This window comes from Aspergillus sydowii (assembly GCF_001890705.1).
Source record: "Aspergillus sydowii CBS 593.65 unplaced genomic scaffold ASPSYscaffold_1, whole genome shotgun sequence".
Classification (NCBI taxonomy): domain Eukaryota; kingdom Fungi; phylum Ascomycota; class Eurotiomycetes; order Eurotiales; family Aspergillaceae; genus Aspergillus; species Aspergillus sydowii.
Window position 1 is genome coordinate 3,058,486 of NW_024467859.1, and position 25,247 is coordinate 3,083,732.

General features: G+C 50.3%; 7 protein-coding genes across 7 annotated transcripts; 6 read left to right on the forward strand and 1 right to left on the reverse strand.

Annotated features, from left to right (window-relative positions):
* The first annotated feature begins 298 nt into the window (after nt 1–298).
* On the forward strand, nt 299–1,604 carry ASPSYDRAFT_39153 (uncharacterized protein). The gene is made up of 3 exons (XM_040845837.1): nt 299–600; nt 675–999; nt 1,079–1,604. The coding sequence occupies exons 2-3, from the start codon at nt 679–681 to the stop codon at nt 1,478–1,480; spliced, it is 723 nt and encodes a 240-aa protein (XP_040708229.1). The 5' UTR covers nt 299–600; nt 675–678; the 3' UTR covers nt 1,481–1,604.
* Nucleotides 1,605–2,151: 547 nt separating this feature from the next.
* ASPSYDRAFT_39154 (aminoacyl-tRNA hydrolase PTH2) lies at nt 2,152–3,422 on the forward strand. Its single transcript, XM_040845838.1, has 2 exons — nt 2,152–2,600; nt 2,702–3,422. The coding sequence occupies exons 1-2, from the start codon at nt 2,285–2,287 to the stop codon at nt 3,004–3,006; spliced, it is 621 nt and encodes a 206-aa protein (XP_040708230.1). The 5' UTR covers nt 2,152–2,284; the 3' UTR covers nt 3,007–3,422.
* Nucleotides 3,423–3,708: 286 nt separating this feature from the next.
* Nucleotides 3,709–5,924, forward strand: ASPSYDRAFT_39155 (U4/U6-U5 snRNP complex subunit SNU66). Its single transcript, XM_040845839.1, has one exon. The coding sequence runs from the start codon at nt 3,783–3,785 to the stop codon at nt 5,799–5,801; it is 2,019 nt and encodes a 672-aa protein (XP_040708231.1). The 5' UTR covers nt 3,709–3,782; the 3' UTR covers nt 5,802–5,924.
* Nucleotides 5,925–6,847: 923 nt separating this feature from the next.
* Nucleotides 6,848–8,852, forward strand: ASPSYDRAFT_317074 (putative aspartate aminotransferase). The gene is made up of 6 exons (XM_040844898.1): nt 6,848–7,074; nt 7,148–7,226; nt 7,354–7,994; nt 8,049–8,336; nt 8,393–8,452; nt 8,510–8,852. Exons 1-6 carry the CDS (start codon nt 6,955–6,957, stop codon nt 8,609–8,611), a joined length of 1,290 nt encoding a protein of 429 aa, XP_040708232.1. The 5' UTR covers nt 6,848–6,954; the 3' UTR covers nt 8,612–8,852.
* A 6,111-nt stretch (nt 8,853–14,963) lies between these two features.
* ASPSYDRAFT_53931 (uncharacterized protein) lies at nt 14,964–17,132 on the forward strand (the record flags this gene model as incomplete). Its single annotated transcript, XM_040848766.1, has 1 exon — nt 14,964–17,132. The coding sequence occupies one exon, from the start codon at nt 14,964–14,966 to the stop codon at nt 17,130–17,132; it is 2,169 nt and encodes a 722-aa protein (XP_040708233.1).
* A 1,027-nt stretch (nt 17,133–18,159) lies between these two features.
* Nucleotides 18,160–20,864, forward strand: ASPSYDRAFT_39158 (RMD1 family protein). Its single transcript, XM_040845840.1, has 4 exons — nt 18,160–18,431; nt 18,495–19,995; nt 20,078–20,263; nt 20,345–20,864. Exons 1-4 carry the CDS (start codon nt 18,381–18,383, stop codon nt 20,569–20,571), a joined length of 1,965 nt encoding a protein of 654 aa, XP_040708234.1. The 5' UTR covers nt 18,160–18,380; the 3' UTR covers nt 20,572–20,864.
* A 694-nt stretch (nt 20,865–21,558) lies between these two features.
* ASPSYDRAFT_84440 (putative C2H2 finger domain protein) lies at nt 21,559–22,962 on the reverse strand (the record flags this gene model as incomplete). Its single annotated transcript, XM_040851348.1, has 3 exons — nt 21,559–22,335; nt 22,398–22,537; nt 22,596–22,962. 3 exons carry the CDS (start codon nt 22,960–22,962, stop codon nt 21,559–21,561), a joined length of 1,284 nt encoding a protein of 427 aa, XP_040708235.1.
* Nucleotides 22,963–25,247: the final 2,285 nt, after the last annotated feature.

Below are 25,247 nucleotides of genomic sequence, written 5' to 3' on the forward strand. Positions count from 1 at the left end.
TTAATTTTCAGTCATGGGAAAGTCACAAGAAGATTGCGAAGAACGAATCAACCTTGGAACCTCGAGGGGTGTTGTTTCCAGGACAATGAACAATGGCTGGAGTTTCCTCCACTCTAATAGCGACCTCGCGAGGGTTGTTTAATGTTTATCGATAAACCAGGGAGCTCCAGCTCCAGCTCAGTCCAGTAGGAAAGCAAGTAAACAGGATGACATAATCGGGTCCGTATGAAATCGGAATGGAGTACGGAGTAGTTCCAGGTCAATACGCGAAGTTAATGTCGAGATATAAATTTTGAAGAGTATTTTGCTGATTTCCATTTTTGCCGTCTAGATCTCTGACAACTTCGGTGTCTTGAAAGGTGTCTGCCCATTACTTCGAGAGTTCGAGAATATCGGGTTCCCCGCTCTGGAGCTGCAAGTGCAAGTCGCGGATTGCCCTTTCGAGTTTAGGCCAGCTGTCGCGCCTCGTCCGCTCATCGTGGCTCTTTCGTTTGATCGACTCCAGCTCCCTTTTGTCCCCAAGCTGCCTGCTGTCTGTACTTTGGCCTTCTAATCAACCCATCTCCCAAAGTGCGCCTGTCGCCTATATAATCAGCCCAGGTTTGTATTTTCATCAAAATACCCTTCCAGCTTGATAGCTCCTGTCTTCTAACACGTGTCTCTCCTATCACCAGCATTATGCGCTTCATCCCCCTTCTCACCCTCCTCCCAGCGCTCGCTGTGGCCGAGGAGCAGGTTCCTCTCGCGGACCGGGTCCAGGGCTGGTTCAACAAAGCCAAGTCTTATCTGCCCACCGCCACCCCAGTCATTCCCGTCGCTGAGAAAGTGGCCGACATCCCTAAGAAGGTCATCCAAGAAAAGACTGTTACCCCTTTCAACGCAACCAACTGGCAATCGCTCCTCGAACCGGCATCGACCCCTCAGGACTGGCTAGTCTTCGTTACCGGTGGAAACAAGACTTGCTTTGGCCGCTGTGGCAGGGCTGAGAAGTCATTTAATGTGAGCGCCCCTAGTTACTCTCCACGAAAACTAACAAACGGCCACTGCAATAAAATATGGACTAATCACTTACTGGTAGGAATCCGTCCCCCTCTTCGCTATTGATCCGACTTCCCCCAATCTCGGCTACCTCGACTGCGAATCAAACCAGCTTCTCTGTTCCGCATGGTCCGCTGGTGCTCCATCCGTCTGGTACTTCAAGGTTCCACAAGCTCAAGGCGCCGAGGAGCGTCCATCTACTCCTCTGCACATCGTCTACGTGAACTCGACCACAGTTACCCCGGAGACAATCTACAAGATTCATTCTGAGAAGAAGTACGAGAACAGACCCGCCTATGAAGGCGCATTCCACCCGACAGATGGCTGGCTCGCTGAATATGGCCTGCTTGTGCCTTTGGGCTACGTCATTTACGGCTTTGGAATAATCCCTAGTTGGCTTTTCATGATTGTTATCAGCATGGCCAGCCGGACGATAATGTGAGTTTTCCGTATGCTCGTATGCTACTATGCGCTAACATGAACATCAGGGGCCGTCGCCTTGGGAATACAGGAGCAGCTCCTGCCGGTCGTACTGGTTAGACTGTTTGTCGCAAAGTGGTGTGCACTATTTTCTAATACTATGATGCCGTACGGGATGTACATATATTACACTATTGGTACCTTCTGGTCTGATAATCGAACCATGTCGCGGGCTTTGGTTAATTTTACATCCTCGGCTTCACGGTGTCCTTTTGGATCTTTCATCTTATGAGACTGTCTTAGTAAAATAAAATAGCGGAGCGTTGGTTTACATTAAGTGAATAGCATAAAAACATGTCTGTCTCTACAGTCTCTTTTTCCCTCCCCAGTTGACAGGTAAAGGCGATTGCTCAAATAAATCCAAAATTCAGCCGCAACCCGTGCGCGCTAAGCACGCGCTTCTTACTACATTATTCCTATAGAGTAATTACGTAGGTAGGTACACCGTAGGTCTGGTCGAGCGGCCAGTTGGAAAGTAGCCGCAAATCACGTAGTGCAGTGGTTGCAAGTCTCAAGCGTCTAAGAATTGCGTCAAGAGGGATGTCTATTATTCTGAAGTATGAAATATTGACCCATTATCTGTCTCCATTTTTCGTACACTGAGAATTAATTTGGAATTGTTATATCATCAGTCATGGTTGGATCTGTTCCAATGCGGAGCAACAGCGGGCGACAGCTCGTTCCGCTTTTAAAATACATAGCTGCTCCGCACAAGCTTTATCAAACTTTCTTCCCTCAACACTCACCACGTACACCCATCATTAATATGGCAGAACTCGACCGCATTCCCCCATCAACAACGACCTATGTTATCGCCACGGCCATTATCGCCGGAATAAGTGGATACTTTCTCGGACAAGGGGCGTCGCTGGGCCTGTTCTCATCAAAGGAGAAAGAGGGTTGGCCGAACAGCTACAATGTGAAGGTGCACCGGGGATCGTCCGACGAAGAAGATGAGACTGAAGAGGATGAAGAAAGTGAAGAAGAGGAGGGAGATGGGAGTGAGCTGGCAAATTTTGAGAACAATATTGAGGAAGTGAAATTGGTGCTTGTGGTGAGGACGGATTTGGGGATGACGAAAGGTAAAGGAATTTCCTTTCCCACTCGAACTTGTCCTAGATCTATCATTGAATGGATGCAATCCAAGGCACGAGAAACAAAAGCTAACACCCGTCCGATGTAGGCAAAATCGCAGCCCAGTGTTCTCACGCAACTCTCTCCTGCTACAAATATCTCGTCGCAAACCCGTCCAGCTCTACGATCCTGCGTCGCTGGGAAAGACAAGGTCAAGCGAAGATTGCGCTGCAGATTAAATCGGAGGAGGAAATGGAGTTGCTACAAGCGCAAGCCATAAGCCTTGGGCTGTGCGCTCGTGTTATACAAGATGCTGGACGCACCCAGATCGCCAGCGGCAGCAGGACAGTGCTTGGGGTTTTGGGACCGAAGAGCGTGGTCGATAATGTGACGGGACACCTGAAGCTGCTATAATTGACATACATACAGCCCGATATGTGGTCTTGGAAGGTTTTCACCCTTCGGGCTAGGTGTTTGGAGATGGGACACCCACGATATGTAGAATATACCCCTTCAAAATGTTTTGTGAACATGCCGCATCTAGAGGAGCACGGACACTCAGAAAAACATACAGCATATCTCAGGTTCTACAAACTATATAAAACTACTATCGTAGAAAAGGTGATGTTGGCAAGCCATGGTTTCTCCCTAACCTCATCGGCCAACGGCCAGATCGGTGAAGGGAACAGGAATATGACGCCGTCGACACTGAGGTCTCTAGCCGAGCTCACCAGAAGGAGCTCAAGACCAGAGTGAACACCCCAATGCCAACATTTAATCTGAGATCTGTCGACCGGAAAATAGTGACACCAAGCGTAAAAAATAGTGCCTCCTTGGAGCGTCGAACTGTCCAGCAATCAACCGAAACGCAAAAGAGGCAAGCTCAATCACGATCAGGATCGCTGAACACAGATCCGTGTTTGTTCGGTTCATGAAGAGAGAAGAAGAGAAAAAGAGAGGGAAAATTTCCGCCGCAGCCAATTTATGGCTCGCGCTAAGTGGGCGCTAAGGAACTAATGGGCGCTAAACCTTACCGAGGAATACTGCTTATGTAACGAGGCCTAGGCACATCCTCCGAGCGGAAAGTGGCTAGTGACCTTATCACAAAGACATCGGCTTAATTCTTTCAACTCCCACCGACTCCCCAGTTCCAGCTCGTATTGTCTATTTCAAGTTTCTTGGTTGACAAAATGGCGGACGCTATTTCTATCGAGCAGAACAACAAAATCCGCGCGGCTTTGGGCCTGAAGCCTTTGCCCGTTCCGGGTGCCGACGAAGGCCCGTCCTTCAAGGAATCCAACGACGACTCCTCCGATGAAGAACCTGCGAGCACGATAGAGACCCGCGAGGCTGCGGCTTCAGGTAACTGGAAAAAATTGCAAGATGAGGCCGAGGCAAAGAAGAAGCGGGAGGAGAGGAACGCTGCTATTAAGAAAGCGCGCGAAATAGCGCAGCGGAATGCGAAACTTGGAGGGTCGACACTAGGGGAAAGTGCGGATGCGGAAATGGACACTAAAACGTGGCTACTGCAGACGAAAAAGAAGCAGAAGAAGATCGAGAGGGAACGGGCGCGCAAACTAGCGGAGGAGTTGGAAGAGCGACAACGGGCGGCGGAGTATACGGCTTCTGATCTTGCTGGTATCAAGGTTGGACACGAGATTGGGGAATTTGGCGGAGGGGAAGATCACGTCCTTACGCTCAAAGACACGACCATTGATGAAAACGAAGAGGAGGGGGACGAGCTGGAGAATGTTGATTTACGGGACAAAGAGAAGGCCGCTGAGAGATTAGAGATGAAAAAGCGGAAACCTGTATATGATCCGACCGAGGAGAATTCTGGGATATTGGCTCAATACGACGAGGAAATCGATGGCAAGAAGAAGAAGCGGTTCACACTGGACGCCAAGGGGTCTACTGTGGAGGAACAAGAGGCGCGGCGACAAGAGGTTTCTAATAAGCTGAAGCGGAACATAATCAGCCTCGACTTTGAAGCTGAGACTCCTACTTCGGATTACATGGATGTGAGCGAAATCAAAGTCAAAAAGCCCAAGAAGAAGAAGGCCAAAACCACCAAGAAGAGATCCGCCCTTGACGATGATGATATCTTCCCAACGGCAGAATCTTTGGAGACTCCGAATGGTGCGTCGATGGATGTTGACGCTGTTAACCGCGCACCGGCGCCTGCGCCTCGCAAGAATATAGATGAGAATGTTTCATTTGTGGATGACGATGATTTACAAGCTTCTTTGACCCGCCAGAGACGAGCCGCACTTAAGAAGCGGCAAAAAGCGCGACCAGAGGACATCGCACGGCAGCTCAGAGAGGAAGAATCCCAGACTCCGATGGATGTTGAAACTCCAGACGAAGAAGAGCCCGGCCTAGTCATCGATGAGACCTCAGAGTTTGTTTCCAACCTACAGAAACCCGTCCTGCCAGAACCTCGTGAGCGCCGAACAACCACGCCGGGTGGTAGTCCTCGCGCTCGAACTGAGGAACCCGAGGACGAGCAGCCTGTAATTGAAGGCGGCGATGTGGATATGGAAAGAAGCTATAATGATATCGAGGACGAGGAGGATCTCCAAGAGCGTCTCAACCGCGAACAGTCACAGGCCGAAGCACCGATCACTGGCACTGGATTGGAAGAGGAAACTACGCTGTCACAAGGCCTGGGTGCCACGCTTGGTATGCTCAAGAAGCGTGGTCTAGTGAAGGAAACAGACGCCGCAGAGTCCAACTCGCTTCTCCGCGATCGCAACCGTTTCATCTCAGAGAAGAATCGCATGGAGACGGACGCGGAAAGACGCGCACGCCAGCAACGTGAGCGTGATCGAGCCTCAGGAAAGCTTGACCGCATGTCTGCGCGCGAACGGGAAGAATACGCGCGGTGGGAGAACAAGCAACGAGACCAGCAAGAAGCGCGGCATATGGCAGAGGTTTTCAACAAAGAGTACAAACCCGATGTCCAGCTGAAGTATATTGACGAATTTGGTCGCTCGATGAACCAGAAAGAGGCGTTCAAGCATTTGAGCCACCAGTTCCACGGCAAGGGCAGCGGCAAGATGAAGACCGAGAAACGACTGAAGAAGATCGAAGAAGAGAAGAAGCGCGAGGCCATGAGCACACTTGACAGCAGTCAACACACTGGAATGAACAATGCACTGGGTGCGACTGCACGGAAGAACCGACAGGCTGGTGTACGGTTGGGCTAGATAGCAGGGTTTTACAGCATATATACTCATACCCGAAAGCTCCATGAGCATACATTGTACAGTTGATATCAATATTTATCCGAATTACGCCGGAGAGCACGGTCTATTGACCCCAGACTAAACCATTCCCCATAGTAGTTTTAAATCCGGAGGTAGCTACGATAATTCACGGGGTTTATCCCTGCGGGCGATTTCGGAACCGCACGCGATTCGCATGGCTCGGTTCTGTGCCATCCGACCCTCAAACCACTTCTCTCATCCCCGTGCACGGCTCGGGAGCTCAGCTCCTCGAGCTGCCTAGGCTTCTCCTGATTTTCGTGGTGAGACTTGGCGTGTGGGGGAAATTTAACCGATCAAAAGTAGAAGCTCTCGGGGTTGGATCTTCCTAGGCAACGGGCCCGAGTTTGAAATAAAGCCATGGAATCCAACTAGCGCAGGCCTTCAAATTTGTAAAAACCAGAGACAGAACATTTACGAATAAAGTGGTATGCAGCGCAGCGTCGAGACGGGACAGGATCCAGAAGTCAGCTGCCTGTACAGTCGGTAAAGAGCCGAAGAGGATGTACTTGACTACTGGGGCAATTTGCGTTGTCAATCAGTCGGCGCTCTTTTTACCCCAAATCCTGTGAGGGGAAGGTGTCAAAAGAGTTCACCGAGAGCGGGCCTGCACTCTGGCGCGACCGACTCGAGCCTTTTTTTTTTCCTGCTCCTCCCGCGCCGTGCTGCTCCTTCACTCAGTCTGGAGATGCTCGCGTGGAGATGCGGAGATGACAGGATACCGGGATGTCGTATGCAGTGCCAGTGCACGATGTAGGAACTCAACATAGATAAATTCCAAGGGCATGAATAGCCTAAAGAGCCCAGAATCGGTCGGGATTGGAGTCCCGTCGAGCATAGATCGGATGCGCGCAGTCGGCGTTTTACCCGCGATCGGCCCATTGCCCAAGCAGCAGGTTCACATGAGTCAAAGAAAACACTCACACAAAACACTCACGCAGCATCTCCGACACTAGGCCAGCCAGCTATTTATCGCTCCCTTGCTGACCGATCGTCCTCTTCTCAGTCCCCTGCTTTCTTTTGCTCTTTTCCTTTTTGACAGCCCTGCGTCCTTTCTGCCCCAAGTTTTCATTCATCATATCAATTGATAGCCAACATGCTCTCTACCCTCAGAATTGCTGGCCGCAAGGCTGCCACCCACGATGCTAGCGTGCGCACTGTGATCGCTGGCGCCAGATACGCTTCTACTTGGTCCAACGTTCCTCAGGGCCCTCCTGTAAGCTTGAGCTTCAATTAGCGCCATCGAAACCATACGATTCCTGACAGTGTGATTTGCGCAATTTTTTTAGGACGCCATTCTTGGTATCACCGAAGCCTACAAGGCCGATTCTTTCAACGAGAAAATCAACCTCGGTGTTGGTGCTTACCGTAAGGGACCCGGACCCCCCGAACGGATCTGCTCGAGCTCTGCTTGAGCATTTTTCATCGACTTCCATTGAATTGTTGACTGTGTCTGCTCTACGTACATCGCTAACCATATTTTTGCCCACAATAGGCGACGACCAAGGCAAGCCTTTCGTTCTGCCATCCGTTCGCGCCGCCGAGGACAAGGTTGTTGCATCGCGCTTCGATAAGGAATATGCTGGAATCACTGGTATCCCTTCTTTCACTAAGGCTGCCGCTCAGCTGGCCTACGGCGCCGACTCCCCCGTCCTGAAGGATGACCGTCTCGTTATCACCCAGTCCATCTCCGGTACTGGTGCTCTGAGAATTGGTGGTGCTTTCCTCGAGCGTTTCTACCCTGGCGCGAAGAAGATCTATCTCCCCACCCCTAGCTGGGCCAACCACAACGCCGTCTTCAAGGACTCGGGCTTGGAAGTTGAGAAGTACCGTTACTACAACAAGGACACCATTGGCCTCGACTTCGAGGGCTTGGTTGCCGACCTTAAGGCTGCCCCCAACAACAGCATCGTTCTGCTCCATGCTTGCGCCCACAACCCCACCGGTGTCGACCCTACTCAGGACCAATGGCGCAAGATTTCTGACGTCGTGAAGGAGAAGGGCCACTTTGCTTTCTTCGACATGGCCTACCAGGGCTTTGCCAGTGGTAATGCTGACCGTGATGCCTTTGCTCCCCGATACTTCGTCGAGCAGGGCCACAACATTGCCCTGTGCCAGAGTTTCGCTAAGAACATGGTAAGATCCGAATGTCTTTTGTTTTCTGTGGTCGCTTGCTAATGTAACCGGTAGGGTCTCTACGGTGAGCGTGTTGGTGCTTTCTCTCTCGTTTGCGAGTCTGCCGAAGAGAAGAAGCGCGTGGACTCTCAGATTAAGATCCTTATCCGTCCCCTCTACTCCAACCCCCCGGTGCACGGCGCCCGTGTTGCCTCGACTATCATGAACGACCCCGCTCTCAACCAGCAATGGCTCGGTGAGGTCAAGGGCATGGCCGACCGTATCATCGAAATGCGTGCTCTTCTCAAGAAAAACCTCGAGGAGCTTGGCAGCAAGCACGACTGGTCGCACATCACCAGCCAGGTACGACATCCCTGATCTGAATTGGAGAAGCCTATGAATACTGATTTTCACCCCAGATCGGCATGTTCGCCTACACTGGCCTCAAGCCCGAGCAGATGGACGCCCTTGCCAAGGAGGTATGCATAAAGTCACATCCCCACGGGTAGTTATACTAGTTACTAATACTAGAGCAGCACTCTGTCTACGCCACCAAGGACGGCCGTATCTCAGTGGCCGGTATCACCACTGGCAACGTCAAGCGCCTGGCCGAGTCCATCTTCAAGGTGACCGGTTAAATTGAAGCAACAGGGTGATAGAGAGGGCTAGATTGGTTAAGAATTAAATATGCCTTGATGAGGAGGCGGCGGGAGAAAATTTTGTACTGATATCCTTTTTTCTTTTTTGTTTTGTTTCCCTATTAGCATATTATGGACACGTTTTAAAATTTTCGAACTTAGATGACAATTCTATTTCAACTTATATTTCAACTGAATACCCTGTCCTTCGGCCGTTTGTTGCCTGAAATCGATACCCGGACCTAGTATTGCCTCCTCATCGTGTGAAGGTTTGTTATAACCAGAGCTAATGATAGTAATGATAGCTGCGGCTGGTTTCGAGAGGATACCCTCAATGAAACCGGAACAATCAGCTACGTAGTACCAAGTAAAGAAGGAAGTACCTTCGAGCTCCAGCTACGCCCCGACCCGCCACGGGATAGGGACAGCTCCTCACTCCTCGCTGGGTACCTGTACCTAGCTGCGCTATATCCATTATTACCTACCTTACAGACTTACACGGAACCCTGATAGTCACCCTATCAATCAGTTTAATTTCCAATTCGCCGATACGGAAAAACATAATATTCCTCCATAAGCGATTGTGTCGCATCCAACAAAAAAAGAAAAAGAAAAAGAAAACAGGAAAAGCAAAGGAGAAAGAGAAGAATCTTGCAACTAAGCACTTAGGTAAACAGTGTGCGCGGGATTGCCTTACAGGCTTACGCCCATGAATCCATATCCAGAGACGGTACCCATACGGATACCTCCAGCTAGTTACTAGTAACAAGTAGTACTGGGCAACTGGGTCATCCATCCATTTTAGGCAGCTACTACGTACGGAGCATACCCGCACCGCGGCTCGGGGGCCGGTGTACTTACTGACAGGGCTGGAAACGGTATGGAATATGGATACTTAGTGTGCACTGCACCGCGGCTAAAAATAACACAATTTTGGACCCATCTCATTATTGAAGCCCTTGGGAAGGGCGAGGTGGCGGTGATGGGATAATATGGATCCTTTTACGTGGTTGGGTACGTGGTCGTGGCTGACCGACTCTCCGTGGCCAAGTATAGGTACTTGGTGTACTGCAGTAAGTAGTACTGGAGGCACGAGGTAACACTATTCGTATGGTATGGTAGTACGGAAAGTACTCCGGCAAGGAGGACCTACGAGCCACGAGATCATCAGACGGCTTTTCAACTGCCGCGGTGAACGTTAACTACCCGGGCCTGGTCTGGTCAGTGGTCACTGCATCGGACAGGAAAAAGCTCGGTGGGACGATCAAGGTGAGGCGTAGGAATTGGTTCCGGCCTTTAACGTTGAAGTTGAACGTTGAGCTTGCGGGTTGCGGGTTGCGGCGCATGGGCGGCTGGCGAAGAAAAACGAGACGAGGCTTGGCTGCAGATTGTGGTTTCTCGTGGATTGTGGGACGATGAGTGTCCGAGACGGTATTGGATCTTGTCCAGTTTTCTAAAATCCAGGGTGTTCGTTATTCGGCTTGCAGAGTGAGCCAGGGGTAATAAGTTAACTAAGGAGGTACTCGGGCGATCTACTGGTACGTTTCAGAGCACGGCGCCAGATCGTCCATTTGAGAGCTGTCTCACAGCATAAACCGTACTAGGTAAATACACTTGCTGGATTGCAGCCTTTGCAGGGCATTACTCGACATGTGCTCTGGGCTTCAGTATCGTTGATCGACTACCATAAGTAATAAAAATTACCATGCGCGTTATTGTTTCCAGTCTTTACGACGCCTCCAGCAGTACCAGCTGGTATGGATGTGAAACCCGCCAAATAATAAGTACTAAAACTGTCCACAGCCTAACAAGTAATACGAGATGCGCTGGCACATTGTCTGCTCGTTTCCTCGCGTTTCATGACCAATTATGAGGAATACTCCGGTCCGCTGGTAAGGCCGTCAAAGATGCGCTGGATCTGCTGGGGAGGTTTTCAGCTGCCCGTCACTGGGCTGATCTCCCTGCATCGGCGCTGGGTGTTGATTGGGGCCATGGGGACCTGGGGCTGAAGAGGAAGCGAGAAACCTGAAGAGTCAGGTTAATAAGAGGCAGCCAGTTCGTCCAAAGGAAATATATTCACGACTAAGAATAGCCAGAAATTTACCCGGGTTGGGCAAAGGAAGCGCCGTTGTACAGGGAGTCAGAGGAGGGTCTAGACGGATGTTCCAAAGTAAAACACGTGCAGTACATGTTGGTCGGTTGATGTCATTGTGCTCATTGTCCTGTTTGAAATGGCAGAGAGATGGTTGAGGAGCCGTGGGTGGCCTGCAATATCACCCCTTAAAAGGCACGAGTTCAATATGACAGCGCTAAAGGGTATAAAGTAGGAACAGCGGCAACCCTCGGGAGTTGAGAGATGCGCTCATCTCGTTGCTTCATCGCACGTGAATCAACTTTTAACCCCGGGCGCAAAGACGAAATACGTTGGCAAAAACCAGCTCGACTGAGTGTCTCAGTAATCCGGTGTTGCAATCGGTTCGCATTTCCACTTCTTCCTCTTCAGCTCCAGACGAGTCCGCCACCTGGGTACCTCAGTCGGCATACCACCAAGGTCGGCCGCATGGATTTGGCAGGGTCCTCAGCAATTCACAATCACTGATCACGACCTTGCTTTCTGCACAGTGCACAAGCTCGACGCATGAGGCGCATTACGCGCATTCCTCAGGTTGCTCCACTGTACGCTTTGTCTTCTCATGGCTTCCCCGGTCCCGTTGGAATGGCCCTTTGCCCTGCCTCGTTTGACGCGGGGACTCGAAAAAGGAAACAGCGTTACCAATGGAGCCCAGGCTTGTATCAGAGGAGTATCATAGTTAGTATGTGATGTGTATCAAGAGCGTAAAGAAAGCCGGGTCAAGATCTTCGAATGAAGTTGTCTCTCGGGCGAATCTTGGAATCGCTATTATCCCTTCATTACTGACCGGAATGGGTCGCAGGCTGGCCCAACCCCGATCTCCTCACCCGGTCAACTGGGAGCCAATTATTTCCTGTGCGAACTTTCTTTCCTTTTTTGCTTTCCTTGTTCGGCTCCGGGTCTGGGGTCTTGCCTCCTCATTTTTTTGCTTTTTGGACTGAACTCAGACACTTTTCTCGTGAGATTTTGGGGCCCTCCACTGGCCTCCACTGGTCCTCCAGTTTCCGTTGGGAGGGCCGGGCACACCCGTGTCCTTCGACTTTAGCGCGCGAGCCGTACTCTGTAATACTTGTAACATGACTGATTCATTCTTACTATTGCATCTCAGTCGCTGCCACTTGGAGGCCAAAATGAGGAAGCGCCCCTGTCCAATCGATCCTCATCGATTTTCCGGCGGGGCGATCACCATATTTCGCCTGCGAGAGGGCTGTTTCGGGTGATGGCTAGGTTTGAGGAGTCTACTGGGAGATCTTGGGCTTGGACTCTCCCGTATTACGGTCCTGAAAATCATCGTCAATCGAAGAAACCCATATTTACTCTGTTTTTCCGGCGCGGATGGCTATCCGTAGATCGAATAAGTAACAAGGACTTGTCGGATTCTCGGAGTACTGGCAGAAGTGGCAAAAGACAGGGTACCAGGGTGGGTTTGCTTATGGTGCTAAATTGTTAGATCGATGCCCTTTCTTGTACTTATTTAGCCGGACATAGCAACTCCGGGTTATTATTTCCACGGTGATACACTGGCATGCTGGACGCTTTGCCATTTCACTCCGGGAATTGATTGAATATCACGTTATGGCTGCACGAGAAGTCGATGAGTATCGGCTCGATACATCCCACAGACAGAGAAGGTAAATCCGCGGTTGGCTATGCGGGTGATCTACCATCAATGGACGATCCGCGACGATTGTTGGTATTTCGGTATCAAATATCAACCTCGGATTCCAGAACTGTGAATGTCTGTCACCAAATGGATTTATACGTGCCTTTGGTCCGGTTGAAAGCGTTGGGGCTTGAGAAATTGGACTCTGGCGTACGGCGCGCATGGGAAACGGCTGGCTTCGAAGATGTCGCGACGTCGAGGAGGGCATGGGCTTCTACAAGATCAGCCGAACATCGCGCACTGGGGTTCCTTTTCATTTTCCAACCGCTCGGTCTCCTTTCATTTGGTTTTGTCCGTCGAGTACCTAGTTGGTGCAAATGCCTGACACCTGCGGATTCCGGGTCCCTTTCTTCCATGACCTGGATGTGGGAGAGCTCAGGATGAACCCCACCGAGATAGGAAAGAGCAATCGCACGACAGGACCTTGACCATCACAACCTCAGGCACAAATTATCTGTAGTCAGCTCTTTGTCTTTGATTCCCTCGAGTCTCGGGGTCCCAACAGTCAAGCCCAGCTCCATCGTGCTCTATACTTAGTACAAGAGCCATAGCCACTGCATCTGCCGTACCTCGTCGTGGCTGAGCATGTCATAGCTTCTTAACCGTCCGTGGTCAATTGGCCGAGAGTGCGTCGGTTGTCGAGATCGACAGCAGAGGCTGTGACTGTTTGCGACATACAGTGTTAAACGGCCACGGCCTTTTATCGAAATACCACGCACATCCACTTCAGCAGAGCCACAACATACCAGAACCGGCTGGCCTCCGCGATACAGAAATACGGTCTGGAAACCAGATCGCGAGCATGCTTGCTGGTAAATTTTGTATCAGTATAAACCATTCATAGAAACGTCAAAACGGCAGTTCAAGCTCCTCGCTGGCAGTCCCGTCGGGAAGTCACTTCGGAGCCGGAACCCGTCATGGTTGTCTCGAAGGATGGTTGGTTGCCCAGTTCTTCAGGCAGCATTCTCCGATTTCTGGGCCCGTTTCCCCTCACTCTTTCCTAGGCCCACTTTGCCAATATCGGGAGTGAAATGGAGGACAGAATGGCCCTGCTTGTTCCACTCAGATTAGCAGACCTTATTATCAATATCCTGATAGAATAATTAGAACAATGAGTCAATGACAGCCCTCATACATGGATCAATGAACCTGGTGGTTCACGGCTCCCGGGTAGAGTGGGGCCATTGGGTGGTACAGTTTGGGGGTTGTTCCAGCTGTTACATTTGTTCTCATCGTTACAATCGTTACAGGGGCTGATGGGGCCTGGCCAAGGAACCAGGTGACTGACAGATCACGCTCCGATCTCGATACATTGAAAGCCATTCTGTCCCAAGAGATCAAGGTCCAAGGGATTCAGGAGATCAGAAAGAAATAATTGAGTATCTACTTGGTTACCTCATTGTTATTCCTTGATTATCAGTTGCGGTGTTGTTGTGCCATCGGTTTCAAGAGCCACTGAAGGCTGCATTGTGCTGCGGGTCAATCATGACTGACATGCGGAACGGCGTAATTATTCTGGGCTCCGGGTCAAGTCTTCACGGCTGCCCTCCTCAATTAGTGCAACCATCATGACTTTAGAGGTCACGACCGACTCCATTAAACGCGCCGCTCCTCACTGGTGGCCGTACCATCATCCTTCCTTCCTATTATTGTTCGTCTTGCCCTTCTTATTGTTTTCCCGAATAATCCTTTACGGCGAACATGGATGGTGCAGATTGCAGACAGTCAAACTCAGCAAATCTGGTACCCAATGGGCAAACATTTCCGCTTCAAAGGCGTTTGAGCTGAGCCAAGGAGAGGAGGGCAGATGAATGCAAGATGCGGGCAGTCTTCGGGGCCTGCAGCTTTGCGAAAGTGGTAAAGAACAGAGGAGGACTAATTAATAATTAATTAAGGAACCAGGAGTTACTTTCATTGTTATTATTAAGTATTTATTGGTAATCCTCGCCGGAGCATCGAAACTCAGAACTCGCCCAGATAATTACTGTCTTTTATTATTATTACTTATTTATTACGATTATTATTATAGCCCTTTCGAGTGCATGCGTGGCCGTGGAAAAGGGCCCCGAAACGACAATACGGACCAGAAACCAGAATACAGCCGCTCCCCACTCGCCTTGTCGGGTCAGTGGTCGCCCTCACGCTCCGCCTTACGCTTCGTCCCAAGCCTGCTTTCTTCGGCATCATCTCATCTCATCTCGCCCTCTCCCTTCCGACTCTCTTTCCTTTCCTCTCTCACCTTCTTTCCCTCCTCGACCCTGGCCTCAGAATCTTTTTGCCATGGGTCTTGCTTCTTCCCATCCTTCGTTTGCACTTCCGTACGCAAAACTTCCTTAGCCTCCCAAGTCCTCCGTTGCTTGATTCATGGCGTATTATTGTCTCAACTTTACCTCCCGTACACTCGGCCGATGACCTGCAGTCCTCACGCTGCTACCCGTCCTTGTCCCGGCCCTCGAAACTAGACTCTCCTCTTCCCAATTTCCGTTATTCGGCCGGTCCTCCGCATCGTCTACATAACTCATTCTCGCTTCATGACGGGAGCTACCTTGCTCTCCGACATGATGCCCTTCCTAGAAATCCCGGAGACGGGGCTGTCTCTGCATAGAGACAACCCCGGGGACGATACTACAACTAAATCCACTCAAATAATGCGTCTGAATCTTGCCCAAAGTACTCTTGACGAGCTGATTGAGAGCCTCCGTGCCGACCAGCCAGCTCGGCTCCGCCTCGGAAAGCACCAGACCCTATACTACGGTACCAACAAATCACAGCACTTCCACTCCTCCTCCGAGTCCCATCGATCTGAAATGTACTCGAAAAACTCCACCGACGACGGGTTATACTTCACGGGCGTTTTAAGTCACAGTTTGGAGGTCCAAAAAGCCCAGGAGGCAACTGCGGCCACCGACCAGGCTTTGGCAAATCTCGAGCAGAGCTTGAGCGCCTTTGAAAGAGGGAAGGAATCCAAGAAAACACACATAATCACCGATATCTCGGAAGTAAGGGCCCTGCGAGCAGGTGACAGCCGTTCCAGCACCGGGAGGCAGGCTGCACTCCTTGCCCGCATGCCCTCAAGCAAGGTGGAGCTGGAGAAGGATCGATTGCTGAAGAACAAATCCAACCCCAATCGCTCAGTATCTTCAAGCCCTGCTTTGGGCGTTGCGCGATCACCGATCTCTATGGCCCCTCTCACTCCAACCTCAGCTCCTCTCTCTCAGAACAAAGATCGCCTCCGCCTCGAAGCCCTCAAGGTTCCTTTCATTCACCTCTTAGCCATTCGGGCCGTTTCTACCAAATTCATAGCCCGGCAGACCCGCGCCTCGATCGAAGACTGTGCCACTTTGGCTCAAAAATACGGGATAGAGAACCGAATCAATCCAGAGAAGTTCGATCTTCGAGATAAAGTATACAGAGAACTGGACGTGTGGAAATTCCCGTACCCGTCTCAGGAAGACAGACAGGAAGCAATCGAGAATGCTATCTCAGCATTCGATCGAATGAGACTCTCACGCTCCGATAAGCTGTGGCAAAGTTTACTCCCTAAGGAAGAGCGCGGGAAAGGCAAGTGCCTATCGCGGCTGGACTTGCGAACAGGCCCAATCAAGAAACCTGCAACACCCCGGATACAAATATCGGACGAAGCTGGCAAGGAAGGGGATACAACCAGTCAGGAAACTGACAAATCTACTGGAAGTGGTTTTAATTCCTCCAATACCGCTCCGAAATCCGGTATGAACACACAGAAGAAGCGCAATGATAAGGATCCTGCCGCCAAACGACCGACTGCGAAGGGCAAGACTGCCGCTAATAGCACCCTGACCGGTCGTGTGACCAAGAAGTCGGACAAGAAGACGCCATCGAAATTGGAGACCAAATTCAAGTCCGCTGAATATGTACATGATTCGGACGAAGACGATACTGATTTACCGGATGGCCCATCTTCGTCTGAGAAGTTGCAAACACAGCAGACGTTACCTAAATCCAAACCGACCCCCAAGCCCACTGAATCTAAATCTTCAAGAGAGCCCTCACATGTACCCACACCCAAAACTGACCAGATCGATGCGCGACCATCCAAGGCCGATCCTTCCTCCAGCAGCAAGAATTCTGCGACCAAACGCCCACCATCGTCCTTGCCTCCGAACCAGAAGTCTCCACAAAAGCCTCCGCAAAAAGCACCAGCTCCCGCCCGATCACCCGTCCCTAAAGCCACCGATCCCCCAAATCGTAGCCGATCGTCCAGCCAAAACAATTCATCTAGCTCATCATCCTCATCTCCGTTGATAACTCAATTGTCAAGACCGCATATCAATACAGAACGATCTGCCGCGAAACAACCCGCCAAGCCGAATGGTGCGACAAAGGCAGTTGAGACTACAAATTCATTGAAACGCAAGGCAGGTATTGAGCGGCCGTCGATTCAAGATGCTGGCCGCCTACATGGCGATATTGATCACAAGCGACGTCGGGGAGTGAGCACTTCGAGTGGCAGCACGGGCAGTGCATCGCCACCTCTTAGCCGTGAATTGCTGATGCAGCAGTTACGGGAGAAGTCCCAGAAGTTCAAGCGGTTTTATGCCAAGTATCGCTCGTTACATGACGCCATGGCAGCCCATTCAGACCCCCCACGCGCGGAACTGGAGAAGCTACAGAAGCAGCACACCAGACTCCAGTTGATGAAGGAAGAAATCTGGGATGAAGATCGACGGCTTCGAAGCGGGCTTTGATGGTTTCGGCTTAGCAAGATCTTTATGCACTATTGCCTCTGTTTTATAATTATCAGAATCGGATATTACAGCACAGTTATACAACTATTTCACCAGCATTGCGTTTTACTTGCCTCGTCATTTTTGTTTTTTTTTTTTTTTTTCCTCTGTTTTTTCCACTGCGTCGCATTCTCAGCGTGAGGCATTATCTCGGAACTTCTTTTCAGGCGTTTTTTAACGGCAGACTACCTTTATCTTGAGCTTTCAATATTGCTAGAGACTGATAAAAACCTGTCGTCAATATATATATATCAGAACATGCCCGGGCATGGATTTTGCTACATAGAATCAAATGGGGTTTGAGTCTGAAATCAAATAGAAGTTTGGAAAAATAGTCATCCGTTGGAGCTCTCCTTATTGTTTTGCCATTCTCAATGTAGTCTGTTAATTTTCCAATCCAATCAATTCCGGCTTACCCCTCCGTGGCTGAATTTTGAATTTTGGGGTCATCCATTTCTGAAGATGAGTATTTTCCCCACCAGCAAGAAATGACTGCTTGACACCCGATTCAAGTCCAGAAATCCCGGGAATTTCTCCCAAATTTTCTTTTCCTAAATTACGATAGACATAAAGAGCAGGATGCCCTGTGCAAAACGCCGCAATTGATATAAATTGGCATCTGCCGCGGCCTTTACCGAGCTTTCGATCGCCTCGAGCCTCGCGAATAAAATTACCCCAGATCGACCAGACTTCCGGCTTGCGTTGCAGAGTTCCCAGGTCAGCGAAGGTCATTGTAGACGGGACAGTACCGCTAAGCCTGATCCAGGCATTTGCCCCACCCACACGTGGCTGGCCCGGCACCGACCCTGTTTCAGTACCGGTAAATCCTATGTAACTCGCTCTCTGGGCTGGAATAGGCGTACCAGCTCTGTATCATGCACTCCCGCTGTATTAAGGGCAGAAAGAGTCCGCCCACGTCATTGACTTTTGCCGTCATTTACCGCCCTGCACCGTTAGACAGCTTTTTTTTTGGGGAAAGCGGTGGGAGGGACAATGAAGCCATGCTTTCCTGGTTCTTCGTTGGATGAACTGCAGCTATGTTACCATTGAATTGAGCTAACGCTCTATGGGTCATCAACATTCTAGAAGAGGTTGAGTTTCGAAACACGAGCGCGGGACGCAATTAGTTTCGGAAGTTGGGGTCCTGCTCTATTCTATTGAGACTTGGACTCATTTTGATATTCATAACTAAGCTGTCATTCCGCGATCATGTCATCATCAAGGGGTCGTGGTCCAAACCAGAGGAGTCCTCATGTCCTGGTAATACCTTTATTATAAGAATTCATTCTGTCGAGGCGACGGTGCTTACCAATATAATCCCAGGTAACTGACTCCCGAGATAAACAACCGTCTGCACAACCCCGTCGCCGTCGCTCTCCAGCTACCCGCTTTATCACCGTCGATAATGTCCTCCAATATGCCTCCGACATACCATCAATGCAGCAACGGAATCCTCCCGATTTAGCACGACCGCGACCGCGATCCCGACTCGCATCAGCAGCAGGTGGATTAATCGGTTCAGGCGCAGGACATGGGGGTACCGGTAGCAGTGCCAATGCATCGAGCACGGCGGCCGCGGTTGGACGATTAGCAGTGCAACCACAGCTGCCCCCTCGCTCGACTAAAGTTAGCGAGAAACTCGTGCTGCTCCCCGAGGAAGGAGTAGAACCGCAGCTTGAAGAGGAAGAGGAAGAGGAAGAAGAAGAACACGAAATTGGCGATGAGACGGTCGATGAGGAGTTGGTGCAGCGGGTTGCGAGGGAGAAAGATCTCGATCCTGACTCTGTGAGGCATACGCTGCTAACGCAGAAGAAGAGACTGCATGGCGATTTTGGCGTCGATAACGACCTGGCCCCGCTCCTGGCGGAGGAGGAGAGGATGCGCCGCCGGGTGACTGGACCGGAGAGGGCGAAGAGTTATGCGGAGAGATTGCCCAAGGCCCGTCGCGCGGAGAAACTGGCCCGTGTTACGGCTTACTGCACTGCACAGGCTTATAAGATGAGTTCTATCTCTTCGTTCGTCAGGGATAGACACGGCGGCAGGTCGAAGCTGTATGATGATTGTCTGTATACGGCTTATCATCTGCCTTTGCTTCCGGGAAATGACGGATATAGAGTGCGGAGCAGTCCTGTCGTGAAGAAACCTGGTGGTAAGTCATTGTTGGATGAGGAGATAGAGCGCAATGAGTTGCGAGATTACCATGACGAGTATATGGAGTCCACCGAGCATGCCGTTTTCGACACTCGCTCCCATGCTGAAGATCACGGGGAGCATGGGCATAATGGCCACCATGAGGTCGCAGATGTTCATCACGATACCACGAGCGACGACCACTTATCCCCTAATAGCGCCGGGCCCACGAGCCTTCCATACAGTGTCGCGGAGATGTTCGTATTCAGCTATGGGGTAGTCGTATTTTGGAACTTGTCTGCGAAGCAAGAAAAGGATATACTTGCCGATCTGGCATTTGCAACGTCGTCTGCGACTGGCTCGCCCATAACCTTAGCAACCTTGCCTCTCCTAGAAGAGGACTTTGAGACCGAGGAATTCCATTTTGAGTACTCGACCGAGATCTCCCGTCCACGCATTTATAACGATATGATCACCTTGCGAAGCGGTGACCACATGATAAAGCTAGCCATAAGTCATGGCATAGCCCAAAGCACAAAGCTCTGTTTCTTCGAAGAAGTAATGGCCCGCCAAATGGCTGAGGCCAAGGACGTGCCGCGTCGTCTTGCCATGAATGGGACATTAGGCATGAAGCGAGAAGAAGTATTCCGCATTCTAGGAAGACTATTCAAGAGTCGAGTCGAGGTCAATCTTTGTACGTTCATTCCATCCCTGGCCCTTCAATTTATTAGGGTGGAAAAGCATCACTAACGAACAACCACTTGTCTAAACTACAGCTTCGAATGTCCTCGACGTTCCCAACTTCTTTTGGGAAAGCGAACCAACCCTCTACCCACTCTACAATGCCGTTCGCGAATATCTCGAAATCAAACCGCGAATCCAAGTCCTCAATGAACGGTGCCGCGTCTTCCTAGACCTGGCTGAGATGCTCTCTGACTCCATCGCTGATAACAAGACATCCCGTGCGTTCCCCCCAACACATGAACTGGGAATTTAAAATAAAAGAACAATACTAACCAAACTGTCACCATATTTACGAACAGACCAAACATGGATCATCATTGTCCTAATTCTCATATCAATCGTCGTCACCATCTCTGAGGTCTTTCTCCGATTTGCCCTTCTCTCCGCAGGGAGCGGCACATCCGCTGCCGGATTTGGCGTTGGCTTGGTCGCCAGAGCTCTACGTGGTTCCTCCTCTTCTCAAGCTTGCAATTGCGCTTGTCCAGATGTTATGAGCTCAGGTGCAAATTTCTCAGGATTTACTTAGAATCATCATTCGTCGTAGAGAGGTTTTCGTCTAATTTCCCATTCTACTTTCCTTGACCAGTTGTCCACATCATCGGTTTCAAGGTGGCGGCGTTCATACCTGGAATAAGTGCGTTTGTTTTTCTTAAATGTGTGTATTATGGGAAGGGTGGAGTTTTTAGTTTTTCTCTGATTCCAACTATATGAATTCCAGTCCGCTACTAAACAAAGTGTATATAGATGAAGCATAACAGACAATTCCATGTAAAGACAGTTGAACTACACTAGGGGGGAAATCTTTAGGTTCTGTTTGTGCTATGGTATCACATTATTATGGTATATCAGATATTAGTCTATTGTACAAAGAAATATTCATTTACAGACAAATGGAAAACATAAACATGTTATAACGATATCAGGTTCAAGAAGCAGACGAAGATGAGAGAGGTAAAAAAAAAAAAAAAAAAGACAAGAAAACAAAAAATGACAAAACATGTAAGCATAATAATAGACCTTCCTAACCCCAGTGTCCCAATTCCATTCCCAAGCGAGCCCAAAACCCAGCCGAGCCTTGATTCGAGACAAAACAAAAAGAAACAAAACAAAACAACAAACCCATTTCCCACTCTATAGATGCTTCGTTTCCTTGGTCATAATCGCACATTAGGGCCACAAATCAGGCTGATGATAACAAGAGAATCACAACGCCCCATTATGGCGATAATAACCAACCGATCAACCAACCCAGCTTAGCCAGTCCCAGACTCCTTTTCCAGCGTTTTATACCCGACACTGGGAGATGCTAACATGATAGTATGCTGAATGAAATAGACACGGCAATGTATGAGTAGATGCAAAACGTGGGACAGTAATAATTCCAAGGCAGAGTAGAAAATGCACGCAACAAGGGGGTAATAACAAAACAAAGGAAATTTATTGTTGTTTGTAATCCAAAGTGCATAGCTTTGAATGGATTGGATAAGCTTCTTTCCCGCATGGAAAAGTAAACCTAGACTGATGTTGGCCACGCGTTGTCGCCAAGCTTCGGTCTTAGCTCATAATTCTCTGGCTCTGTACTTGCTGGCCGCCGAATTGTGGAATTCGGGAAATACATGTGAGGGGGTACAGAGCCTGGGTACGACGGTCCATTAGGCTCAGGGTATCCGAAATCGGGCGCCGAAACAGGAGACGGTATGTTGGAGTGGGATGGGGAACCCCATCCAATACTAGCCATATGAGGACTCCCACTGACGCTGTTTGGCCGATGATCTTTGTTGGCAGGCGGCTCAAGCGGCTGAGGAGGCCCATAGCCAGACGGGTGAGATGTCATAGACGGTCGAGGAAGCGGAGCGCTGCTGAAGCTTGATAGGGATGGAGACGTCGCCGTCGGAGACGCACGGGGACTTGCTTGTTGGAAGTCCCCTCGAACGTGGGGTGGGATGGAACCACTCCCTAGGTAATAATCACCCGCAGAACGGGGGATATTCAGAGGCGGAAGATCACCACCCGGTGAGATCGGGTGATGGGCGGGGGAAGGTGTTGAATGAACGGAGCCTTCAGAGAACATTCCGTCCCCAGGCATCCTACCTCGTTCCTTATTTTGCCTGAGGTTGGCCTCGGTCTCCGCAGCAGCTTCTTCGATAGTGCCGGTGTGGTGGTTTTGGTGGCGCGTCAGTGTTGTACGACGTGTGAAAGTCTTTTGGCAGTTCGCATAAGGACACTTGTAGGGCCGCTTTCCGGAGTGGATTCTGCGATGCCTAGCTAAAGAGGACGAATCGCTAAAAGGCTTCAGAACCAAATTATAATTAGCACCAGGGACCATCTTTGGATCATAACGAATTGACATACCTTGCCGCATCTTTCACACATATGCGGTTTCTCACCCGTGTGTACCCGAGAATGTACTGTCAGAGCAGAGCGTTGAATGAATTGTTTTCCGCAACCCGGCCATTCGCAAGCGTGAGGACGAACGCCCGAGTGAATCCGTTCTAAAACATGTCAGAATCGAAACTTTCCTGGTGACAGTACGTATGGGAACTCTCTTACCATGCCTTGCCAAGTCACTCCGACGCGCAAACCCTTTGCCACAGGTACCGCAGTGAAAGGTTTTGGGAGGGGGATCCGGTCGTCCTTGGGGCACGCTGTTCGGGATTTGTGTCGTAGAATATCCCGCAGGGGCATAAGGGTTTTGCAACATGGGTAGTTGAGGGTTGGGTGGATGAGTCGCGTATCGCATGTCTTGGTTGATATTTGGCATCTGATTCAGCGGAGCGTGGGGAGGATATGAGAGGACCGGCTGATCAACCGCCTCGGACACGCCGGGTTCTGACTTCATCCTGGGGGAAGACGAATGACCAAGATTTTGGGCTTGCATGAACTGTTGCTGGTCAAACTGAGCGTCTGGCGCAACCATGGCCACAGAAGCTTTCCTGTTTAAAATGTTTGTGATCTCCATGACCCGGCTCAGCTGTTTGCTGAGGAACGGTAGTCAGGACAAATCGGAGTGGTATTCCAGGGTAGCCTGTGTGACGCGCAGCCGTAGAACCCACGCCGGTGTTATTTTTGAGTTGCGAACCCGGCGACTAGACCTTGCAGAATATCGAAGCGCGAGGTAACGTTTTCCTCAAAAATTTTGGGGCCTAAGTTTACCAAAAAACATCGTCAACACGGTTTCGGCTTCTGTCGGGTTTATGCTGTGATGAGATGTTTGGATCGAGGGGGAAAAAAAGAAGACGACAATGAAACAAACCATTGACGCTGGCGCAATAGTATAACGAGGAAGAACTGTATACAAAAAAAAAATGATATGGAATTTACTCACGCGTAACTCGGACAGCCGTAGCCGAGTAAAAGGCGACAATACAATGTGACGCCGGTCGAGCTTCAAAAGCAGAGCAACAACAGCCAACCGAAGCGAGGGCAACAGCGACGGGTCGCAAGGGTGCGGAAGTCGATTCCAGATTCAAGGTTCCAATTTTAAACTCGAGTCTCCCGAGTCGCGATTGAATCCGAAGCAGCGGGTGAGATTAGAGCGGACACGTCAATCTCAGCAATTCACAGCCCGACAAAGCTCAGCCACTGTCTCAAACCTGGCCACTCTATTTTTTTTTTCGGCTATACCTGTAGGCAGCGACCGGAATACGCGGCGATGGAAGGGCTTCAAACGAGCACGGCGCGACGATGGGCGAAACAGGTGCGACGTTTCAGACCAAGTCGATGTATTATGACAGTTGGGCCAACAACGATCGACGACTAATTGCCACCAACACGGGATCTTAGAAATGAGCGGGTTGAAGGTTTGCGGTCGTTAGAAGCGATATTTCGAGCGTTTTGTAGTGCAAGAAGTGGTCCGGTATGATTCAGCTGTAGAGAATGCGACAAAGACGTTAGCACAATGCTCAGGCAAAAGTTCTCCCGCGCCTCCTCTTTGCGAGCGCGCTCAGTAATCGCGGCCGGTGGTATGATTTTTCAAGATGATGCGGTGTAGAAGACGAAGAAAATGTCGCGTTCTGATCCCGCCTGGCAAGAATAAAACCAGGCCAGCCCATTACTGGCCAAGCAAAGGGACATTCTGCGGGCAGCCGGCAGACAGGGAGGAGGCTTGACCGAGGAGCTGGGGAAGGGCATCCACTCGGGGCTGCGTCATAGCGGGAGTCGCGAGCACACATCGTCGGGGGCAGACAAAGAGAGACAGACTTACAGAGAACGTGGATTGCGAGAGACTGGCACCGCCGAGGGGCCTGACGGAAGGGGAGGAAGAGGAGAGAAGGTCGCGGAGCAAGTAAATAAGAGACAAAAGCAGCAGGGCGGAAGACTCGTGACTTGGCGGCCTGGAGACTGACAGGGAGATCCGATCAGATCTGCTGGGATGCGGATGTGTTTAGTAGTGTATTATTATCAGAAAATACAAAGGAAGAGGGAATCGAGGTACAGCCCGAAATATTAATAGTAAGATAGAGCGGGAAATTGACGCAGGTTTCAGGCTCTTCCCATCCATCTTCACGACTCCAGCGGCCTCATCTTTCTACGGTGGATACACGACGATCGGATGGACCACTCGTTCTTGATCGCTGAAACTGATGTGCGAGTCAACTACACCCGCTGCGCATCGCCGGCGGCACTCTGTATGGAGCATTGCAGACCCTGAATAGCCTCATTCTGATATTCAGGAGCGCTCCCGCTTGGATCTGATGCTATTGACGCTTCGATCCAGACGATGAACGCATGATCCTGTGAGGCAGCGCAACCTAAGGCAAGCCTCTTCTAATCTAATTCTTAATTTCTTTGCCAGGTAATAGTGGCATGCACTGCGTTAACGTGCCCATCGTGCGACGAGACGATCGTTTTGAATCCAATCAGACCTGAAGCCCCGACCAGCCGAGCACCTCCTTCGATTGCTATTGCCCCATTATCCAATTAGTTCAGACTGTCGGGTGCAGACGTCGATTTCATTTTCGATGCATCTTGATTACCCTTCAAGAAAAAAAAAAGCAATTCATCGCCCCTCCGCGTGCGGGCTCTTGAACCTCAAACGAACTCGTTCCCTCAAACCCAGTCGGTATATTATCGGGAACGCATCCTCGATGAGGCATATTCTGAGCGCGACGTGTCTGCCAATCATAAACAAAGACTTTCTGGCAATAAAGGAGCAGTTCCCCTTTCGGGGCGAGATTCGCACAGAACAACGGCGCAAAGCTA

Excerpts from the sequence above, each read along its gene's own strand:
- ASPSYDRAFT_39153 (XM_040845837.1), top strand. The coding sequence starts at position 679 with ATGCGCTTCATCCCCCTTCTCACCCTCCTCCCAGCGCTCGCTGTGGCC. Across the intron at positions 1,000-1,078 it reads GGGCTGAGAAGTCATTTAAT|GAATCCGTCCCCCTCTTCGC; the intron begins GTGAGCGCCCCT and ends ACTTACTGGTAG.
- ASPSYDRAFT_39154 (XM_040845838.1), top strand. The coding sequence starts at position 2,285 with ATGGCAGAACTCGACCGCATTCCCCCATCAACAACGACCTATGTTATC. Across the intron at positions 2,601-2,701 it reads GGATTTGGGGATGACGAAAG|GCAAAATCGCAGCCCAGTGT; the intron begins GTAAAGGAATTT and ends CGTCCGATGTAG.
- ASPSYDRAFT_39155 (XM_040845839.1), top strand. The coding sequence starts at position 3,783 with ATGGCGGACGCTATTTCTATCGAGCAGAACAACAAAATCCGCGCGGCT.
- ASPSYDRAFT_317074 (XM_040844898.1), top strand. The coding sequence starts at position 6,955 with ATGCTCTCTACCCTCAGAATTGCTGGCCGCAAGGCTGCCACCCACGAT. Across the intron at positions 7,075-7,147 it reads ACGTTCCTCAGGGCCCTCCT|GACGCCATTCTTGGTATCAC; the intron begins GTAAGCTTGAGC and ends CAATTTTTTTAG. Across the intron at positions 8,453-8,509 it reads TGGACGCCCTTGCCAAGGAG|CACTCTGTCTACGCCACCAA; the intron begins GTATGCATAAAG and ends ATACTAGAGCAG.
- ASPSYDRAFT_39158 (XM_040845840.1), top strand. The coding sequence starts at position 18,381 with ATGTCATCATCAAGGGGTCGTGGTCCAAACCAGAGGAGTCCTCATGTC. Across the intron at positions 19,996-20,077 it reads TCGAGTCGAGGTCAATCTTT|CTTCGAATGTCCTCGACGTT; the intron begins GTACGTTCATTC and ends TCTAAACTACAG. Across the intron at positions 20,264-20,344 it reads CGCTGATAACAAGACATCCC|ACCAAACATGGATCATCATT; the intron begins GTGCGTTCCCCC and ends ATTTACGAACAG.